The sequence below is a fragment of the Nilaparvata lugens genome, chromosome 3 (genome assembly GCF_014356525.2).
Source record: "Nilaparvata lugens isolate BPH chromosome 3, ASM1435652v1, whole genome shotgun sequence".
NCBI lineage: Eukaryota > Metazoa > Arthropoda > Insecta > Hemiptera > Delphacidae > Nilaparvata > Nilaparvata lugens.
Window position 1 is genome coordinate 27,239,780 of NC_052506.1, and position 17,594 is coordinate 27,257,373.

The 17,594-nt window shown below is 34.0% G+C and overlaps 1 protein-coding gene across 1 annotated transcript in view; it reads left to right on the plus strand.

The window, feature by feature from the left end:
• Positions 1–17,594, plus strand: part of LOC111045220 (protein eyes shut) — a 57,046-nt gene that overhangs the window by 33,258 nt on the left and 6,194 nt on the right. Inside the window, exons 10-22 of the mRNA XM_039422756.1 lie at positions 91–355; positions 3,463–3,640; positions 4,609–4,760; positions 5,610–5,746; positions 6,146–6,391; positions 7,197–7,373; positions 8,222–8,456; positions 9,256–9,419; positions 9,995–10,204; positions 11,819–12,007; positions 14,445–14,686; positions 16,741–16,882; positions 17,386–17,564. Coding sequence (XP_039278690.1) covers positions 91–355; positions 3,463–3,640; positions 4,609–4,760; positions 5,610–5,746; positions 6,146–6,391; positions 7,197–7,373; positions 8,222–8,456; positions 9,256–9,419; positions 9,995–10,204; positions 11,819–12,007; positions 14,445–14,686; positions 16,741–16,882; positions 17,386–17,564 — 2,516 coding nt within the window. The remainder of the gene's footprint in view (positions 1–90; positions 356–3,462; positions 3,641–4,608; positions 4,761–5,609; positions 5,747–6,145; positions 6,392–7,196; positions 7,374–8,221; positions 8,457–9,255; positions 9,420–9,994; positions 10,205–11,818; positions 12,008–14,444; positions 14,687–16,740; positions 16,883–17,385; positions 17,565–17,594) is intronic.

Genomic DNA, 17,594 nt, shown 5'->3' on the forward strand with positions numbered 1-17,594 from the left:
TTTTCCATTTTCAATTATTTCATGATTAAGTGGTTTTGTCTTTGTTGAATAGATAAATATGTGATTGAATGTAAATTTCAATGTGATCAGGTATCAGAGTAGCAGCATTCACGGGCGTGTCCTACCTGGTGCACAATCTCAACAACGGCACAGGCACGGTGGTGGGAGTGAGAGCGCGCACACTCGCGCCCACCGGCCTCCTCTTCTACGCGCAGACCAAGTCCTACATCCACATGGCGCTGTATCTGCACAACGGCCTGCTCAAGTTCCTCTTCTCCTGCGGACTGCAGACCATGCTCTTCAGCGAACTCAAGGATCGCGTCAACAATGGCTACCTATTGAACATTGTTGCTGTGTAAGACGCTTCTCTCATACATTATTTTAATAGAAATATCGGGGACCGAGCTTCGCTCTGGAGTACAAAAGCATGAAACATTTATTACTAAAGAAGAAATCATAATAACATTCATAGTTCATACAGAAATGTTCTATCTAATCACAGTAAATTGAGATTAATTCCCAGAGGAATGCGAAAATTTCCCTCAAAAAGGCCCGGTTGCACAAGCTGGTTAAATTTTAATCCTGATTAATTTCACGTGAACCAAATCAGAGAAGACTATTTCAAAAAGATGGATCTACTGGAATTAATCAGGATTGAAAATAACCCGGCTTTTTTGCAACCGGCAATAAGAAGCCTACCTGATTCAAAAGTTCAACAGCTGAGTTGACACAGTCCCACACACATGAACTCGCTCACTCACTTCCATCATCAACAGACGACGAAATAATTATTATCAACTGTTTTTCCAAGGATGAATAATAATTATTATCCTTTTAATGTCCTTCAGAAAGTTTTCCCAGGGATGAGACCTAGTGCAATTGAATCTTTATATTAGGCTATAAACCTACTAGGTTCTGAATTCCGTGAGAATCGTTATTAGAGCCGTTTTCGAGATCCGGTGAAATACAAATAACTTATATTAACATCTAAACATCCAAACATCTGAACATATAAACAGAAATTGTTCGTTTAATAGTATAAGATTTGTTGTATACATATTGGTGTTGAGGAACTTCTCCATAATTACATATTTATGATGACAATTGGGAAATGCATACATTCCGAAAGTGGAACTGTATTCCACAATAATTGGAATTGAACATATGAACGACAAAAAATAAAACTAAATTTCAATTTTAATTGAAAAACATTGTTTTAGTTTTATATTTTTCAATATTATTAAACCTTTAGGAAATTCAAGAGATACGGTATCGACGAAGTGTATGGCACTTTTGTGATAAACATTTTCGGTTACCGGTACCTATTTTAAAATGTTTTGAAAAACACTGTTTCAGTTGTCAAATCCACGTTTATTAATCTAATAGCCTACTGGCTTCAGTTTTGTGTTGAAACCAACAGAGAGACAGCAGAAAATGTGTTGGCGCTAACACGAAACTGCAACCCTGTAATTAGATTAGAATCAAAGTAGATGTGAAAAGACTCTGTTTTTTTAATATTTCAAAGTAGGTAAGGTTTCTCACAAAATCACCATAGGTCTATATCTCTTAAATTTTTTCAAAGGTCTATTAATTGATGAAGTTGGACCACTGGGTAAGAAAATGCAGGAGACAAGGATGAGGTGGTTTGGGCATGTACAGCGACGGGAGGAGGATTATGTTGGACGAAGAGTGCAGGATTTGGTTTTGGATGGTGTGAGAGGAAGTGGTAGACCTAAGATGAGGTGGGGAGATAGAATAGCGGCTGACTTGCGGGAGAGTGGTTGGAGGAGAGAGGAAGCATTGGATAGGGCTTTGTGGAGAGGCAGACTAAGAGGAAGGAATGCCGACCCCATTTAAATGGGATAAGGCACAGCCAAAGAAGAAGAAGAAGAACATTAATTGATGAAATATTTCTCTGCTGATGGTGATCCACATGAGCTGCAAGCTTGTGCGTGGGCAATGAGAAGGATGATGATGGAATCTGAGTGGACCGTCAGCTTTAGATTGGTTCTAAAACACCGGGAAGCAAATTCCAAACTCATATATGGTATTTAGCAGAGTCAGCTTTTTAAGTGACCACCCTCAAAATGGGAGAGGCAGGAGCATGAGTAAGGGCCATTATGCATCATTCAACATTACACCAACCAAGATTACGCTAAACCAAGATTACACGAAAGTATGGTCATGTTCATTACAATGTGTTTCATTCCGGGTTTAAACAAACAGCTGATCTATCTCTGTATAACTGACATAGTGCATACGGGCCATTGCTAATAAGCTTCTCCAGACATCTGTGTAATACATGCAATGAATAATCAACTTGTCAGCTGATTGATTATGAATAATTCTATAGCAATGGCTTACAAAACATCCCATGGCGTGGGCTGCTTTTCGTGGATTAGCGTAGGTCTACTTTGCGGCGGGCCTAAGGAGCATATTATTCACGATCTCCGTTTTACGCTAAACTACGATCATATGCACGAGTAGCTCTGGTCACATTTATTAAATTCCAGATTCAAACGAACAGCCGATCAATCTCCGTTTAAGGCTTTTCGGTAAACTTTTTTTGTATTTAAATTGGATAATCTCTTTCAATATAATTGTTAAGATCATTATAAGAGTGAAAAGAAGTGGCAACTGAAATTTTTATGTGGTCTAATAAGCGAGTTATGGGTCGTTCAAGTGCTAAATACGTTTTCTTTCCAGATCATGAACGGTTTCGACTATATTAACAGAACTTTTCTTAAAAATTCAAAAAAATTATCTTTCCAAACTAAAACATTTTATTCCCCATATCGTTCGTAAATAAAAAGTAACATTTTTTAAATTCGATAACTTGTTTATTTTGGCATAAATCGCGAAAAACGCATATTAGAACAAAGCCAATGATATTCTGATGTATTCAAGAAAACTCCAATGAAAATTTCGAAACCGTTCATGATCTGGAAAGAAAACGGAATTTAGCACTTCAACAACCCATAACTCGCTTATTAGACCACTTAAAAATTTCACTTGCCACTTCTTTTCACTCTTATAATGATCTTAACAATTATATTGAAAGAGATTATCCAATTTAAATAAAGAAAAGTTTACTGAACAGCCTTAACCCCTCATTAGGCACATATTATTATGCAGCTTCCACGTTTAACGCTAAACTTCGATAATATGTGGTCGCATTCAATGTGTTTTATTCCAGGTTTGAAAAACATCTTTTATATCTCTGTTTAAACCGATTTGGGCCTAAAGCAATCAAATCACCAATTCTGTTTCGATCAATTGGCCTGCCTGTATATTTATTGTTTTCTATTAAGTAGCCTATTTGTATAGGCTTTAGCGTAGATAAATCTAATTCATCTATTCTTTAAATTCAAAATCTGTTCCATAAATTACCGGTATAATGTAATGGCCTTCGCGTACATTCATTGCCTGATAGATGAAATGAGTGAGGGTTGAGGGTTTCAGGGTTGAGCTGGTGCCTAGTGTGGACGAGCCCCTGCAGTGCACGGCGTTGGCCATCCTCAGGGAGAGCGGCAACCTCAACTCACACCTCCTCTACCTGGGAGGTTTGCCTCCGCACATGCTGCACCAGGTCGACCTCCCAGTCACCACTGGCATCACTGGCTGCATGGACAACCTTCTGGTAACTATACATGTCCTTCCATACAATGTGCACTCAGCCACATCTGTATAAGAATCTATTTAGTTGATATCAGTATACTGCTTCCAATATTAAATTTTCCGAAATGAGCACTCAGCTAAGCCAGCGCTTCACTTACAGCCAGGAGTGTAAGTTATAGGATACTGTTCAGGTTTCAGTTAATATCAAATTAATGATTCAAAATTGAAATACAGTAAAAAATTAAGTTACTGTTCACTGAGATTGTTAGCTAGAAATCACTGATTGAGTGCTAGAAATCAATTTGTTAAAGAACACTCATTTCTTATATATGACTACTTTAAAATCCGAACTTCTATAAAATACCATTTATGAGTTTAAAATTCGCTTCCCGGTGGTTCGGAACTCACCTAAAGCTGTAGGTCCACTCATCAAATGCATCAGCAATAAATGCTTAGTTCGATAATGGAATGAATTTAACTATGGATATGTTAACTGTTATAGTTGTATACAGTTTTGTTTTGCTGAGGTTCAATGTTCATAGCTTTATCAAGAAATGTAGTTTTTTTCTCAATGTGGAACAATTATTCTAAAACTTATTTGATAACAGTGTGCAATGTATTATAGTTAATACTGATATTTTTCCTTTGAAATGTGATGATTGTACAATAAACTTTTTCAGAATACTTGAAAAAGTGGTGTTGATAGGCTGAAAAACTATTACTTCTTATATATAAATGGTAAAAACGTAGACGTAGTAGGTAAGAATTTCCTTGCATTAAATTCACTTACAAAAATGCTATATAAATCTAAACAACTTGATTCAGGCCTGAATACTTAATGATAAATATATTAATCCATTATGTATGCTATTTATAAATCCAAACTACTTGATTTATGCGTAAATACTTAATTCTGAATATAATAATGCATTTGTATGTTCTTTGTGAATTTCCGTCTGGTTTGCTCTAAGCAAAATGCATGTGTTACAGATCGATGGCGAACCGAGGCATATCTACGAGAGTGCGAGAGATGGATTCGAAGTTACTGAATGCGCTTCACTTGCATGCCTCTCAAGTCCTTGCTACGGAGGCTCTACCTGCATAGAATACAAAGACCGGTGGAATTGTCTTTGTCCATCAGGGTCAGTGAGAATTTTGAATTTTAATCAAATTGTAGGTATTTTCAATCTCTCCACTTGAGTAACAAAGAATCGCCCTTATAAACGATTATTTTATATTAATACTATCTTATTTAATAAAATAAAAGATAATTGCATGCTAGAAGATCGAAGATGGCAACAAGGGGACTAGTGACTGAATTGAAAGTAAAATCAGATAGAATCGAGTTAAATTGAATGAACGAAGTGATTCAAATAGCATATTACGGTAGCAATGTCAGGATTCAGTTCGGTATTTAGTTAAATAACTAAATGACGACATTACTAAATTATAGTTCAGGCCATTGCATGCACTATTTCAATTTAAACCAGAAAAATGGTTTAGGTTATCCTATATATTGTGGGTTTAAATATTCTATACAGTAACAATTCACTTGGGACATTCTATTTAAGCATAAATCAAGGATTTATTCATAAAAATGTGTAATTGATGGAATATAGTTACTATACTTTTTAGTGTATAAGAACATAGATACTATAGTTTACCTACAGTTTGTAAATTAAATAATGAATGAATGAATGTGTCTATCATATTATACTACATACCTAATATAACATTGTTATAGCCGTTCATCTGCTTATTCTACATGAGAAAGCAATTTTTTAGAAATCTTTATGTATTTTATTAATGGATTTGCTAGTGGATGTTTTTACTTTATAGGAGGAGATAACGTGATCAAGGTGATTGGCATACATTTTTAGGGCTATGCCCTAAATTGCATTTGAAAGTTCCCATTTGTAGTAAAGTTCTGTGCACTGAATAGATATCATATAGAATTTGAAATTACTTGAAATATGATAATTTTGTTGCAGATATATTGGTGAAAGTTGTAATCAGTCAGTTTGTAGCAACAACCCCTGCCAGTTCGGTGGGACATGTGCCGAATTTCCTGGAAGTGGGTTTATCTGTCTTTGCCCGTATGGAAAGCATGGACTGTTCTGCCAAAATGGTAAGTTAATAACTCTAACATCGACGAAGAATATAATTTCCACCTCTACGCCTCACTCAAAAGGTACTTAAATATTACAACTCTCTTGAGGTGTACAGTAATGATAAAATAATTTTAATTCTATAAAAAAATTGTTTCTAGCTGATACTTGATTCCAATTTTAGAAAGAGAACTAAGCTGAATCAATCACAAATCCAATTCCAAGATTGGCTAATTTGAAGAATGAATAAACCTACAAAAATATTTTTTTAATGAAAATACTTGAATGTTGGTCATAGAATATTGTCATATACCATTCATTTTTCGTTGTATGATTGGATTGAAATACTTTTGTCTCACAGCATTATTGACCATAATAGTCTCAATATTCCTCAGTACAATTCCAGTCATTGTTTTCAGATCTGGAAATCGGCCAACCGTCATACGCCCCTTCTGTGCGAGGAATATCATCATACACCGCTTACCCATTGCCGGGAGCAGTCCACCACAGTTTCGAGATTAGATTCAGATTTGTGCCCAGTTCAATGGATCAAATAGCTCTTCTGCTATTCATAGGCCAAGGAAGAATTCATGATTCTACTTCCGATCATTTAGCAGTGAGCTTTATCAAAGGATATGTGGTTCTAACCTGGAATCTGGGTTCTGGTGAGTGTTATCTTATTTGTTTCCTGGTTTGTAAGTAACTTGCTTCGTCATTTTTAAGTATGTAAGCAACTTCGATTTGTTATTTGATAAATAATTATTGAATTATGTAAATTGAATGGTCTTATCACACATAAGTTTTTTAACCTTCCTGTAATGAGAAAAAGTAACGAGTTTGAAGATAAATTTTGAAATATTTTATAACTCCGCTTGGGTAGCTTCAATGAGAAGCAGTAAATAATGAAACTTGTCACTTTATAATTTATAATGATGTGAGGCTCTGTTAATTTTGGACTGGCTTATATAATTTATATCTGAGCTACCAACTGTTAAGAGAAAAAGCAATAGCTTACATTGGCTTAGTGTTTATAGGATTGGTAAAATGGTAACGATAAGCACATATTATTATAAAGATTATTTCTATTTTAGAGTTCACAGTTTTTAGTTCATTTTATGTAATCATTATTTTGGAAAAATAGTATAATTAAAATATTTGAATAGTTTATCGCTCTGTGAGACATAAATTATTGCATGGTAACGATAAACGCACCCATATTTGAGTAAAATTATTTTAATTTCTAAGTTTAAAATTTTAGATAATTTTATGTAATTTTTATTTCAATCTACACTATGATTTAAAAACTTGAATACTTATTCTCCCCTACGACATATTATTTTGGTAATTTATGACTTGGTATCGAGTTAGTTACGGTATCTTTGTTACAAAATTGTTTAGCAAATCGAATGATAATCGTTATCATAATCATTATCAGATTTTAATGGTGATTGTTGACTGATATTTGAACAGGACCGAGGAGAATATTTACGCCGAAGTCGTTGGCCGGTCGAGCAGGCCGCGCCCACCTGGTGCGACTGGGGAGGGCGGGGCAGCAGGCCTGGCTGCAGGTCGACAACTTGCAAAATGTCACTGGCCACACGCCTGGTCGCCTCTCACAGCTCAACACGCAGGCTGTCATGTTTGTAGGTATGCTATGCTATGCTGCTATTGCATTCACTCAATTCCATTGTTATTCATTTGATTTTACACTGTTTCTATAAATTCAATTCGCTATACAGAGTGTCCCACGAAAGGTGTAACAGTCGAAGACCATAGAATCTATACATGTAATTTGCTACAATTTCATTCACTCAATTTCCCTCATCTTTTCAATGTTATTCACTTGATTTTACACAGTTTCTATAATGCACTATATAGAATGTCCAAAGAAAGGTGTAACTGCCAAAGACCATAGATTCTACATGAAATTTGCAACAAAAAATGTTCAGTAAAATTTTCTTCTATACCTTCTAAAAATTTCTTCTATACCTTCTATATCTTCTATAACGTCAATAACTAGAAAACCGTCAGTCAAAATCAAGTTCTAATGATATGGTTGAAAAGAGAAATAAATTTAAGACAAAATATTTATAATTTGTTTCACGTTTTTGAAATTTTAATGAGCGTTCAAAGTTGAAAAACGTACATTTACAAGTTTAAAGCCAAATTTCAAACAGTTTTAACGCACATAAAAAGTTTAAAAAACTTCAAATAAAGAAACAAATTATAAGTATCATCCTCTTTCAACCCATATCCTTAGAATTAGATTTTGTATGATACTTTTCTAGTTATCATTATATTATAATCATAATAGTCACAACAATTCAGTCCAAATATATCTGAAAAATTTCTTCTCAGATTTATTTTTATAAGAATTGAATCTGGTGCATCATTCCTGCACCCCAAAGAAGAAATTATGAGACTGTATTTATAATTGAATAATGTAATATAATTTGCTGGAATTGAAAATACATTATTCAACCCTCCAATTTCAGGAGGTCATAAATCGATCAATTTCAGTGGGCTGCCTCACGATTTGCCGCTACATACGGGGTTCACAGGCTGCATCTATGGAGTTGAGATGAGAACTGGCCAGCTTACGGTGACTGTGGGGAATCTGAGGCAGAGAGCCATCATTGGTCGCGGAGTCGGTCAATGCGGCACACAGCAATGCCACAACTCGACATGCCTCAATGGTGGTGCTTGTCTCGATCATGGATCAACGTTCACGTAAGAGTAATTATTGAAATATTGTTCTAGAGAACGTACAATCATTTCATGTACTAGTTATTGCCTCAGCATAACTAATCGAGATCAGATTAATATTCTTCACGCTTACCCCCACTAGATTTTTCAAAGTCTTTCCATCTTCTCTGCAGACAGAGAATCCCTATAGGATGCTTGATTTCCGTTTTATAAACAATATTGCAGTTGGAAGTTTAAAATAAGTAAATATTTATCATTAGAGATAAAATGCTTTATTCGTTGATTCAAACTATTCTCAACTTTTTGTAATTTCTCATGATCATTATGCAAATAAATTGACTACAACAAAATTGATTGAATTTTAAATGTAAAGTTTGTCGAGACGTTATTAAGTTATTGAATAAGGCATTACATTACCGAAAATTAATTAATATATATTTTAATTAATTGAACAAGCGTTAGCGAATTCTCACTCTTGACTTACCTAAGGTCAAAGTCGTTGTCCGTCTGTTTGTATGTTCTGCACTAACATTAGAAAGAATTGATCAATCAGCTTCAAATTTTGAACACGTATTCTTCGAACCTTTTAACAGGTCAATTCCTTGGACAACGAAATTTACTTACTCCTTTGTCTTCGTCTTCTTCTACCTTGCTGACATTCAATAATTGAAAATGCTAGTTATTTCTATGTTTGTTTTAGTTATTTATTGTTTTACAAGCTGAAATTCCTACTAGCGTCTCTCGTAATTTTTAATGCGATTATCTCCTTGTATTTTCTTTACAATTTCAAGCGGAATCGTCATAAGTATATGATATTTTGCAGATGTCTTTGTAAGACAGGTTGGTTCGGACCAGTTTGCGCCCTTCGACAGAACCCTTGCGATTCGACAGTGAACCATTGTGCTGCGGGTTCGACGTGTGTGCCACTCGAGACAGGATATCAATGTGACTGTCCCCTGGGAAGAGCTGGCAACCACTGCGAGAGAGGTGGGTCTTATTCAATTAGTCAGTAACTATTACAGTCCATAGTTTTTAAGGCGAACGCACACAGAAATCAGACAGACGGTGGAAAGATCCCCCCCAAGGTGTTCGAATGTTGCAACGCACACATACGTATGCATCTGTATGCAGATGTTTTAATTTTTCTTCGTCTGTCTGTTTACGTCTGCCTGAATGTAAGTTGTTCGCATTTATAAGATTGTGGAGTACACCATGCTAAATAGTGAAGAAGATATTTGATAGCCTATTTTTTCTAGATACATTTTACATTGATTTGAAGAGGCTTGTGTACCGCAGAGGTTACGCGAATGACTACATTTTCGATGTTTAAGACATTTCACATTCAATCTTCAGTTTTAAAGTAAAATTTCAATAAGTATTAAATCACGGTTAGTGGAGGTGACGTTACTCAGTTTCCTGCTTCACTCCGCAAACATTTCATGACGAATTTCGTACCATCTTCTTCTACATACCAGTTATTGGCATAATATGCCAATGAAATTTGATTTCGATAGTTTATCAACAGTCACAAATTGATAACAAAATTCCTTCACTTTTTTCAGTGGAGAAATTATCGGATGTGAGTTTTTCTGGACAACGCTCCTATATATCACTGCCTGCAGCCGATTTCCATTTGCAGCAAATATGTTTGGACTTTGAGCTGCGCCCTGTGAAGAACAGAGGGTTGGTGGTATTTTCTGGTGAGAACACACACACCTTCCTCACTCTATCAATGCATGGCGGAGTGCTCGAGCTCAGAGTGCTCCCAATAGGTAAGCAGTCGACTATCAAAAACAATAGGCTACTACAATCGAAATAGCTATTTATGTATTAAGAGCGTAATGCGCGACTTTATCGCTCGCGCAAAACAGTTATCACGAGACGCGGAGCGGATCGTGATAATTTTGCAAGAGCGATAAAGAAGCATTACGCGCGAATTACATACACAAATTTTTCTACAACTGCCCAAACCTGTTAAACTACTTATATCGGCGGAGTTACAATTACCGACTTTTTAGGTTAAGATCTGACCTTTTGGCGAGCTGCTTACCATCAGCTGATTAGCGATCGTAAAGAAACTCTTCTGCGCATGCGCGAATGATTAGCGAGCGTAAAGAAAATCTACTGCGCATGCGCGGATGGTTAGCGAGCGAAAAAGTAGATTCTCCTCAGAAATAAGCTGTTTCACGAGGAGAATTGACTATGTAAATTCTTTTTTTACGCGCAGTTGTAGAAAAAATTGGTTTTGATAGTTATGAATGAAGCTGGAAATAAGGATTACCTATTTTACCTAATGAGGATATTCCACCTAATGATTTTGCTATTCTGAGGATTGATTGTTTATTCGCTTGTGACTAGATTTGTATTTTTAAACTAATAATAATAATATTCGTATGGATTTTATTAGTGGGGAGTCCCTGACGGAAATTCCACCTCACCTGAATAAATTTTTAAACTGAACTATAGAGACAATAACTATTAAGCTTCACAAGTAATTACTTTAACTGTAGCAGTTAATGGTGATTACTCCTCAAAAATGTTCCTCCATGAACGAAAAACTAAACACGGTACATTCAATTTTCAATAGACCTACCGCAACATCATGAGGAAATATCGAAGATTTTATCTATTATAAATAATCTAATAAACACGATATATACCCTTCTTTAGACATTGGATATAATATTTTTTCATTCAGATTCCTTCAAATCTTCTTTTGAGAAAAACACAATTTTGGATCTGAGCCTCTTTGAATGCAGCGTTGAGGAGAATTCAATTATAGAAGCATGCTGTCTCACTATTTGAATTTTATTGTTAATTAGCTAAGAAGAAAAAATTGAACTTTATTGTTAAGAGAAACTGATGATAATTACAAATTTATTTATTGATAATAAATAATATAGTGATTACATCGATTCAAATTTATTCAGTGATAATACATAATACTGCAATTTAGTAATACTGTAACAACTTGTGATTAGTATTGTAGAGTAATTACTTTTAACGTATTTCTACTCTATTGGGAATAATAATGAATAACAATAATATAAATAAATATTTGAATACCTATTCTCTTTATTACTTCTTTCAGAGAAGTTCCAAACTTGGGTTTGAAAATAAAAAATCATCCCATCCCATTGTTTGTGAAGGCTACTGAATCCATTTTTCAATAAGAAAAATCGTCAATAACAGAAATCTAGTTTTCTTAATTAATTTTTTAAACAAAATTAAGCTTTCCATTTTCAATAGAAATATATTTTCTTTAATTGATTTTTTAAACATGATTTAACTTTCCATTTTCAATAGAAATCTATTTTTATTAATTAACTTTTTAAACAAAATTTAATTTTCCATTTTCAATTTGCCTTTTGATTGAATTTTTGCAGGGGGAAAGCGAAGAGTAGATGAGGTAGTGGTTGTTCGTAGCGGACGAGTGTTAGCACTGGGCGTGTGGCATCGTGTGAGAGCGGGCCGCTTCGGCCAACGCCTGTTCCTCTGGGTCGACGGCACAGTCAACTCAGGCCTGCTTCACTTTGGAGAAACTGTTCTTCCCACCATCAGTCCATTGTACATAGGTGATTGCTTGATATGCATTATAATATACATCTATTCATCATAGTGTGCACAAATACTTGAGGCACTTGAAAGGCACAACAGGCTCATGCCTAAAACTGTCTCATTCCCAATTTATAAGTGCCAAAATGAAACAAAATGCCGAATCAATTATAACTAAAGGTTTTGAGGACACAAATTTAGAAAACTGAATATAAAGTTCACCTTAAAATTTATTATAATATATAGTACCTTACTTGAAATGGTGCTCATATAATGAAGTAATGGTAAAAATAGAAGGTGAATTGTATAGAATTGTTTTTTTATTGGATAATATCTAGTGTGTAGTGATAACGTGTAACGTTTACAGTTAACTGTAGATACAAGTTATAAAGTCAGCACCTGGTTAACATTGGTTTGCTTGCTTTTCTTGTCTGTCAGATAGCTCTATCCTTTATAGTAACTTTCCACCGTTTCCAATTCGTTCATAGGCTATGAAGAAATATAATAAACTACCAGAAAATTTAATCACAATAATTATGAATTTTTTTAATCATGAAATACGGTATATATTTCCTTGTTGAATATTTTTTAGATACTATTAACAAGAATGAACTATAAACCTATGAATGAGCTCATAAACCGATAACCATAAACCATAATGAGCTTATATTTGATGTGGGTAATTTGGAAACCAGGAATACATCGTATCAGACGCTTACAGCCGTTTCAAAAGTGCTTAATTTTATACATTTTATAAAATTACGGTAGTACGAGATTTTTTTTATCTTTGTAACATTTTTTCTAACAAAATTCCTATCTATTTTTTCATGAACAGTAGATTAACTAAAACTCTTCGGGAAAAATATATATATGGGTTGAGCAGAATTTTTATTTCGCACTTCCAAATTCTAATGTAATAATGTTTAATTGCAGTTTTATTAGTGTTTTATAAATTATTGTTTTTTGGATTGTAGCTATATAGGATTTCAAGTTTTGTTTTGCTTTTACGTTTATGTTCATGTTGCTATTTTAATATTATTAAAATCCTGGTTAATATTAATATTTAATATTATTTTAATATTATAAAAACTGTAAAATTTTAATCATGATTAAAAGCCTCGCAAACCCATCAGAGAAGCCTTTTTTCAAAAAATGTATTATCTGATTAGTTCTCGTGGCATTCAAAATAAAAATTAAAATACAACAGGTTTCGTGCAATTATTGTTTTATTTTTAAATTGTCATAAGCTTAAACTTAATATGTTTTGGAGATAAAATGAACTTACAGCTAGCGCCCAAGTTTGCTTTGCTGGCTGTGTGAATCTATTAATTTATTTCCTAATTTTGAATGTATTATTTTTCATAGGTTATTTATTATAAAAAGTATTATTTATTTAAAATAATTCCCTTGTTATTTGTAATATGGAAAAGGAAATTGGCAATTACCGTCCTATCATTTCCACTAACGTGAATCCCAGTATAATTGAATCATGTTCTCCTGCTTCAGGCACCTATCAAAATAATAAAGAGCCTCTTGAATATAAAATATTATTGTATTGTGCTATCAAATAAAATGTGGCTAAAAAGCTCACTCCCCATCATAAGGCATATTTACGGTACATGATATCATAGGTAGTGCATTGCTGTTTATTGAAAATTTCAAATTTACAGTGAGTTCATTATCGTTAGTATTGTTGCTTATGTGTGGAGATAAAGTGAACCCCCATATCAAATAAGATGGTGAGTCTATTTTCTGAAGAAAATGTGTGAAATTTAAAAATTTATATTGATAAGGTAAGTTGATTGGTTTTCAAAGCCATGTATATTGAATAGAATAGGCATTGCAATAATAACTTTCCAATCGTCCTGAGTTATGGATGAAACAGAAAATGACCTTCCTTTAAAAAGGCTCTCAACAATTTCACTATCTTATTCACTGTATTTATTTCATTTCACAATCACAACATCAAATTAATGATTGGGAGAAAATTAACAGGATGAACCCGAAACTACATCTTGTTTAAATCTTGTTCCAATTCATATGGATATTAAAAGTGAAAATAGAATTATTTGTTAATTTTGATGCAGTTTTGATACTGTGTTACTTTGTAAATATTTGAAAAATACTTAAGCTCAACTCACGCTTACGCGACTCAGGTCGAGAAGAGACTCGACTCTAGTCGAGAGCATGTGTTTTCAAATGGTGACAGTCGCAGAGACTAGAATCGATTGGTCTGAGTGTCACCATTTGGAAACAAATACTCTCGACTAGAGTCGAGTCTCTTCTCAAATTGAGTCGCGAAAGTGTGAGTTGAGCCTTATTTTTAAGGCGAAATTAGGAATGCATTTTACTCCTGAGGAGGAGCTTCATCAGCCTCATTATTTTTTATTCATAATTTATTATTTATTCATTATTTCCACTTTGTACAAGTAGTTTGTAATTGTACGATAATCGTAGGTGGCATTCCGGATCTGTCGCACCTTCCATACGGTGCGATGGCAGACCTGCCTGTGCCTCTAACCGGATGCGTTCGGCGCCTGAATGTCAACTGGAAGCATGTGCCGCTGGACGTGGAGCATGTGTTGTCTGCAAGGAACATAGCCGACTGCGACGGCACCGCCTGTGGAGGCGATGTCTGCCAAAATGGCGGAACTTGTTGGCTCGACTCTACTTATCAACCTCACTGCACGTGCACTCAGGTGAGACTGCCACTGCCGTCCAGTAGGCATTCCTCATACAAATCAAGTGTCCCTAACCACCGGCAAGTGGATTTAAAGCACATCTTCTTCTCCTCCTATATAATGAGAGAGAGTAGAATTGTGTTTGTTCGCATCAAAACTTGTGGCTTGCATACCGGGAACCGGGAATGATTTATATCTCTAACATAGATTCTAAAAATATCAATCTCGTGCACCTCGAAGCCCAAATTTCAATTCTACTTCTAGATTTGTCAGAATTAATGTTCAAATTTCATTCATGGGACAATATAGGCTATATAATTGAAATGTGTATATCATATGTTAATATAGAACTATAGTTTAAAGACTACCTCTTCGAAACAGATGGTTAAAATTTGTAACTAAATTAATAACCAGTCCAATTTTGTCAGGTTGGCATTAAGTTGAAGAAGATTTCTAAATAATATTAGAGTTAGTACTAAGTTGAAGAACTTATCTATACTATGATAAATGAAAGAACTGGTTTATATACGTACGGGATAGGAAATTATATTTGACGCATCATCACGTCAAAACTACTGGACTGAAATTGACTAGAAATTTGGCATATAGATTCTTAATTAAACGAGGATGGTTCTAGGCCTACTTCAAACTCTTCAAGATTCCACTCGGTCAAGTTTTCAGTTTGTCGAGTGTAAAAGTGGACCCTTGCGGAGCACGGGTTACCTGCTAGTTCATGATAATCAGAGGAGCTGGCTAGTTTTGAGTGGGAAAACCAAACGCTTTGCATCCAACCACAATCAATAGGAGCCATATCAACAGTAGGGAAAACTACTCAATAGAATTTTTGTAGAAATCATGAGAATCTTCTAACACTCAAAATAAAGACTGCATACTGTTAACAACGGAACAATAAATGCGGAGTTATTATATTGGATAATAATTATATTTTTCTTGATTAGAAAGTATCTAGGAAAATTTCTTCCCAATAGATTTTCTCTATGGATCATGAGCATTTTGCAACATTGAGAATGCATATAGATAACAACGGAATAATTAATGCTGAATTGTTGAATTGGATAATAATGCTTGATTGCTTAAATAGAAAGTATTGAGCAAAAATTCAAGATAAACAATAATGTTTGATCAGGCGAATCAATAATAAAAAGTTTTATAATCTTAGGAAATAATGCATAGTTGATGATATAAAAAATGTATAACTGTGAAAGCCCTAGTCCTAGTCATTTGAAAAACCCTGTTTGAGTAGGTTGAATGATAAATTATGAAGAAAACCTTCGATCTTGAATACATTAAAAAATTATCTGATAGTCTAAACGGTAGCTGCAAAAAAGAATGAGGTTCATAAGAGTTATCAAATTTGTGATACACTTATATGACAGTCCTTATCTAACCCAATAATTAATTGAGTTTGACGACAATAATTAATCATATTCAATTGACCTAGGTTCAATATTTTGTAAGAAAATACACAATATTTTTCTAAAATGATAAGGAGGCTACGGTATCAATAAGACCGTTATTACATATTATTGCTTCAATGAATTACATTTTTGAGTAGAGAATTCAGGCCATGGTGTCATTGTTTTCTGATAATGATGCTTTATTAAAGTTTAATTAGGCTAAAAATCGCGGTATTAGCTGAAAACATTTGATTCGATTAATGAGGCTATTGACATTTTCCGTTGATATATAGTTATCAATAATATGCCGTAAATGCGTTAGTGATTCTCATGAGATTCCTATATAACACACTTTGATTTTCTCCAGCCTCAATAATACTAGATCTTTCAGAAAAAAATAGAGGATTTTACTCCTCATTTCAAGTTAAACTTCTTTGAAATAGGTTAAATAAATAGGTTAAATTTATTATTGTACTTTCTGTATGCTAAGTTTAACAAATTTACTATTTTGGGATACTATTTATTATTCAATTCTAATAAACAAACTTTTCTTTGCACAAAAGTAATGAGACAATAATTTTCAAAAATTTAAGTGAAAATACTTAAATTTTGTCAATTATACAAAATGAAGAATTAATTGATTGTGTGTTACAGTACTACACAGGAAGGAAGTGTGAAACAATGGTGACTTGTCTGGAAGTTCCCTGTCTGAATAATGGGCATTGCGTGACGGCCAACAGGGAGCAACCTCATTGCCAATGTCCCAATGGAAGGGGAGGCCACTTTTGTGAGCTAGGTAATCATCACTTCGCTCTCATTTCAGACGACAAACATTTTTTGCTTCAATTCATTATGAAGATTCAGTTATGTGAATAATTCAGTAATAAATTAAACTAATAATTATAAACTGAACTCTATTCAATTTATTATTATTATAATTTATTATAAACTATTCCTATTTTGATTTTAAAATTGAGCATCAAGAAAACATAAACTATAGTGAGATTCACGTTAAAGAAACTTAGTCAATTGTGTTGGAATACTGAGATGTTTGTAATGCGTTTTGTTGCTAAAATTATTTTTTTTAATCAAGAATAATATCTTGGTAGCATGGTTTTTAAAAAATCAATTACCAATATGAAATGATTGATCATTCACTTGAATACATTATTGCTTCTCAAGTTGGGTAGTCATTTCTAATTACAGTATTTGAGAATATGTAGTATCAAAGCGCATTGATCTTTGATATTGTATCAAATGATTTAATAATACAAATTGTATTTGATGTCTATGTTTCAGATGTGCCAGTGGGAGCGCCCCACTTTAGTGGAGATAGTTTCATTGTTGTCGATTCCAGTTCAAGTCTACAGAAAAGAGGCAATTTAGTCAGCGAGAGAAGCAGAAAATTCGACATAGATTTCTTATACGTAAACTTTTCCACTGTTCAACCAGATGGCATGATCTTGTGGAGTTCGATGGTAAATAAAAAATGAAAAATTACAGTTTGA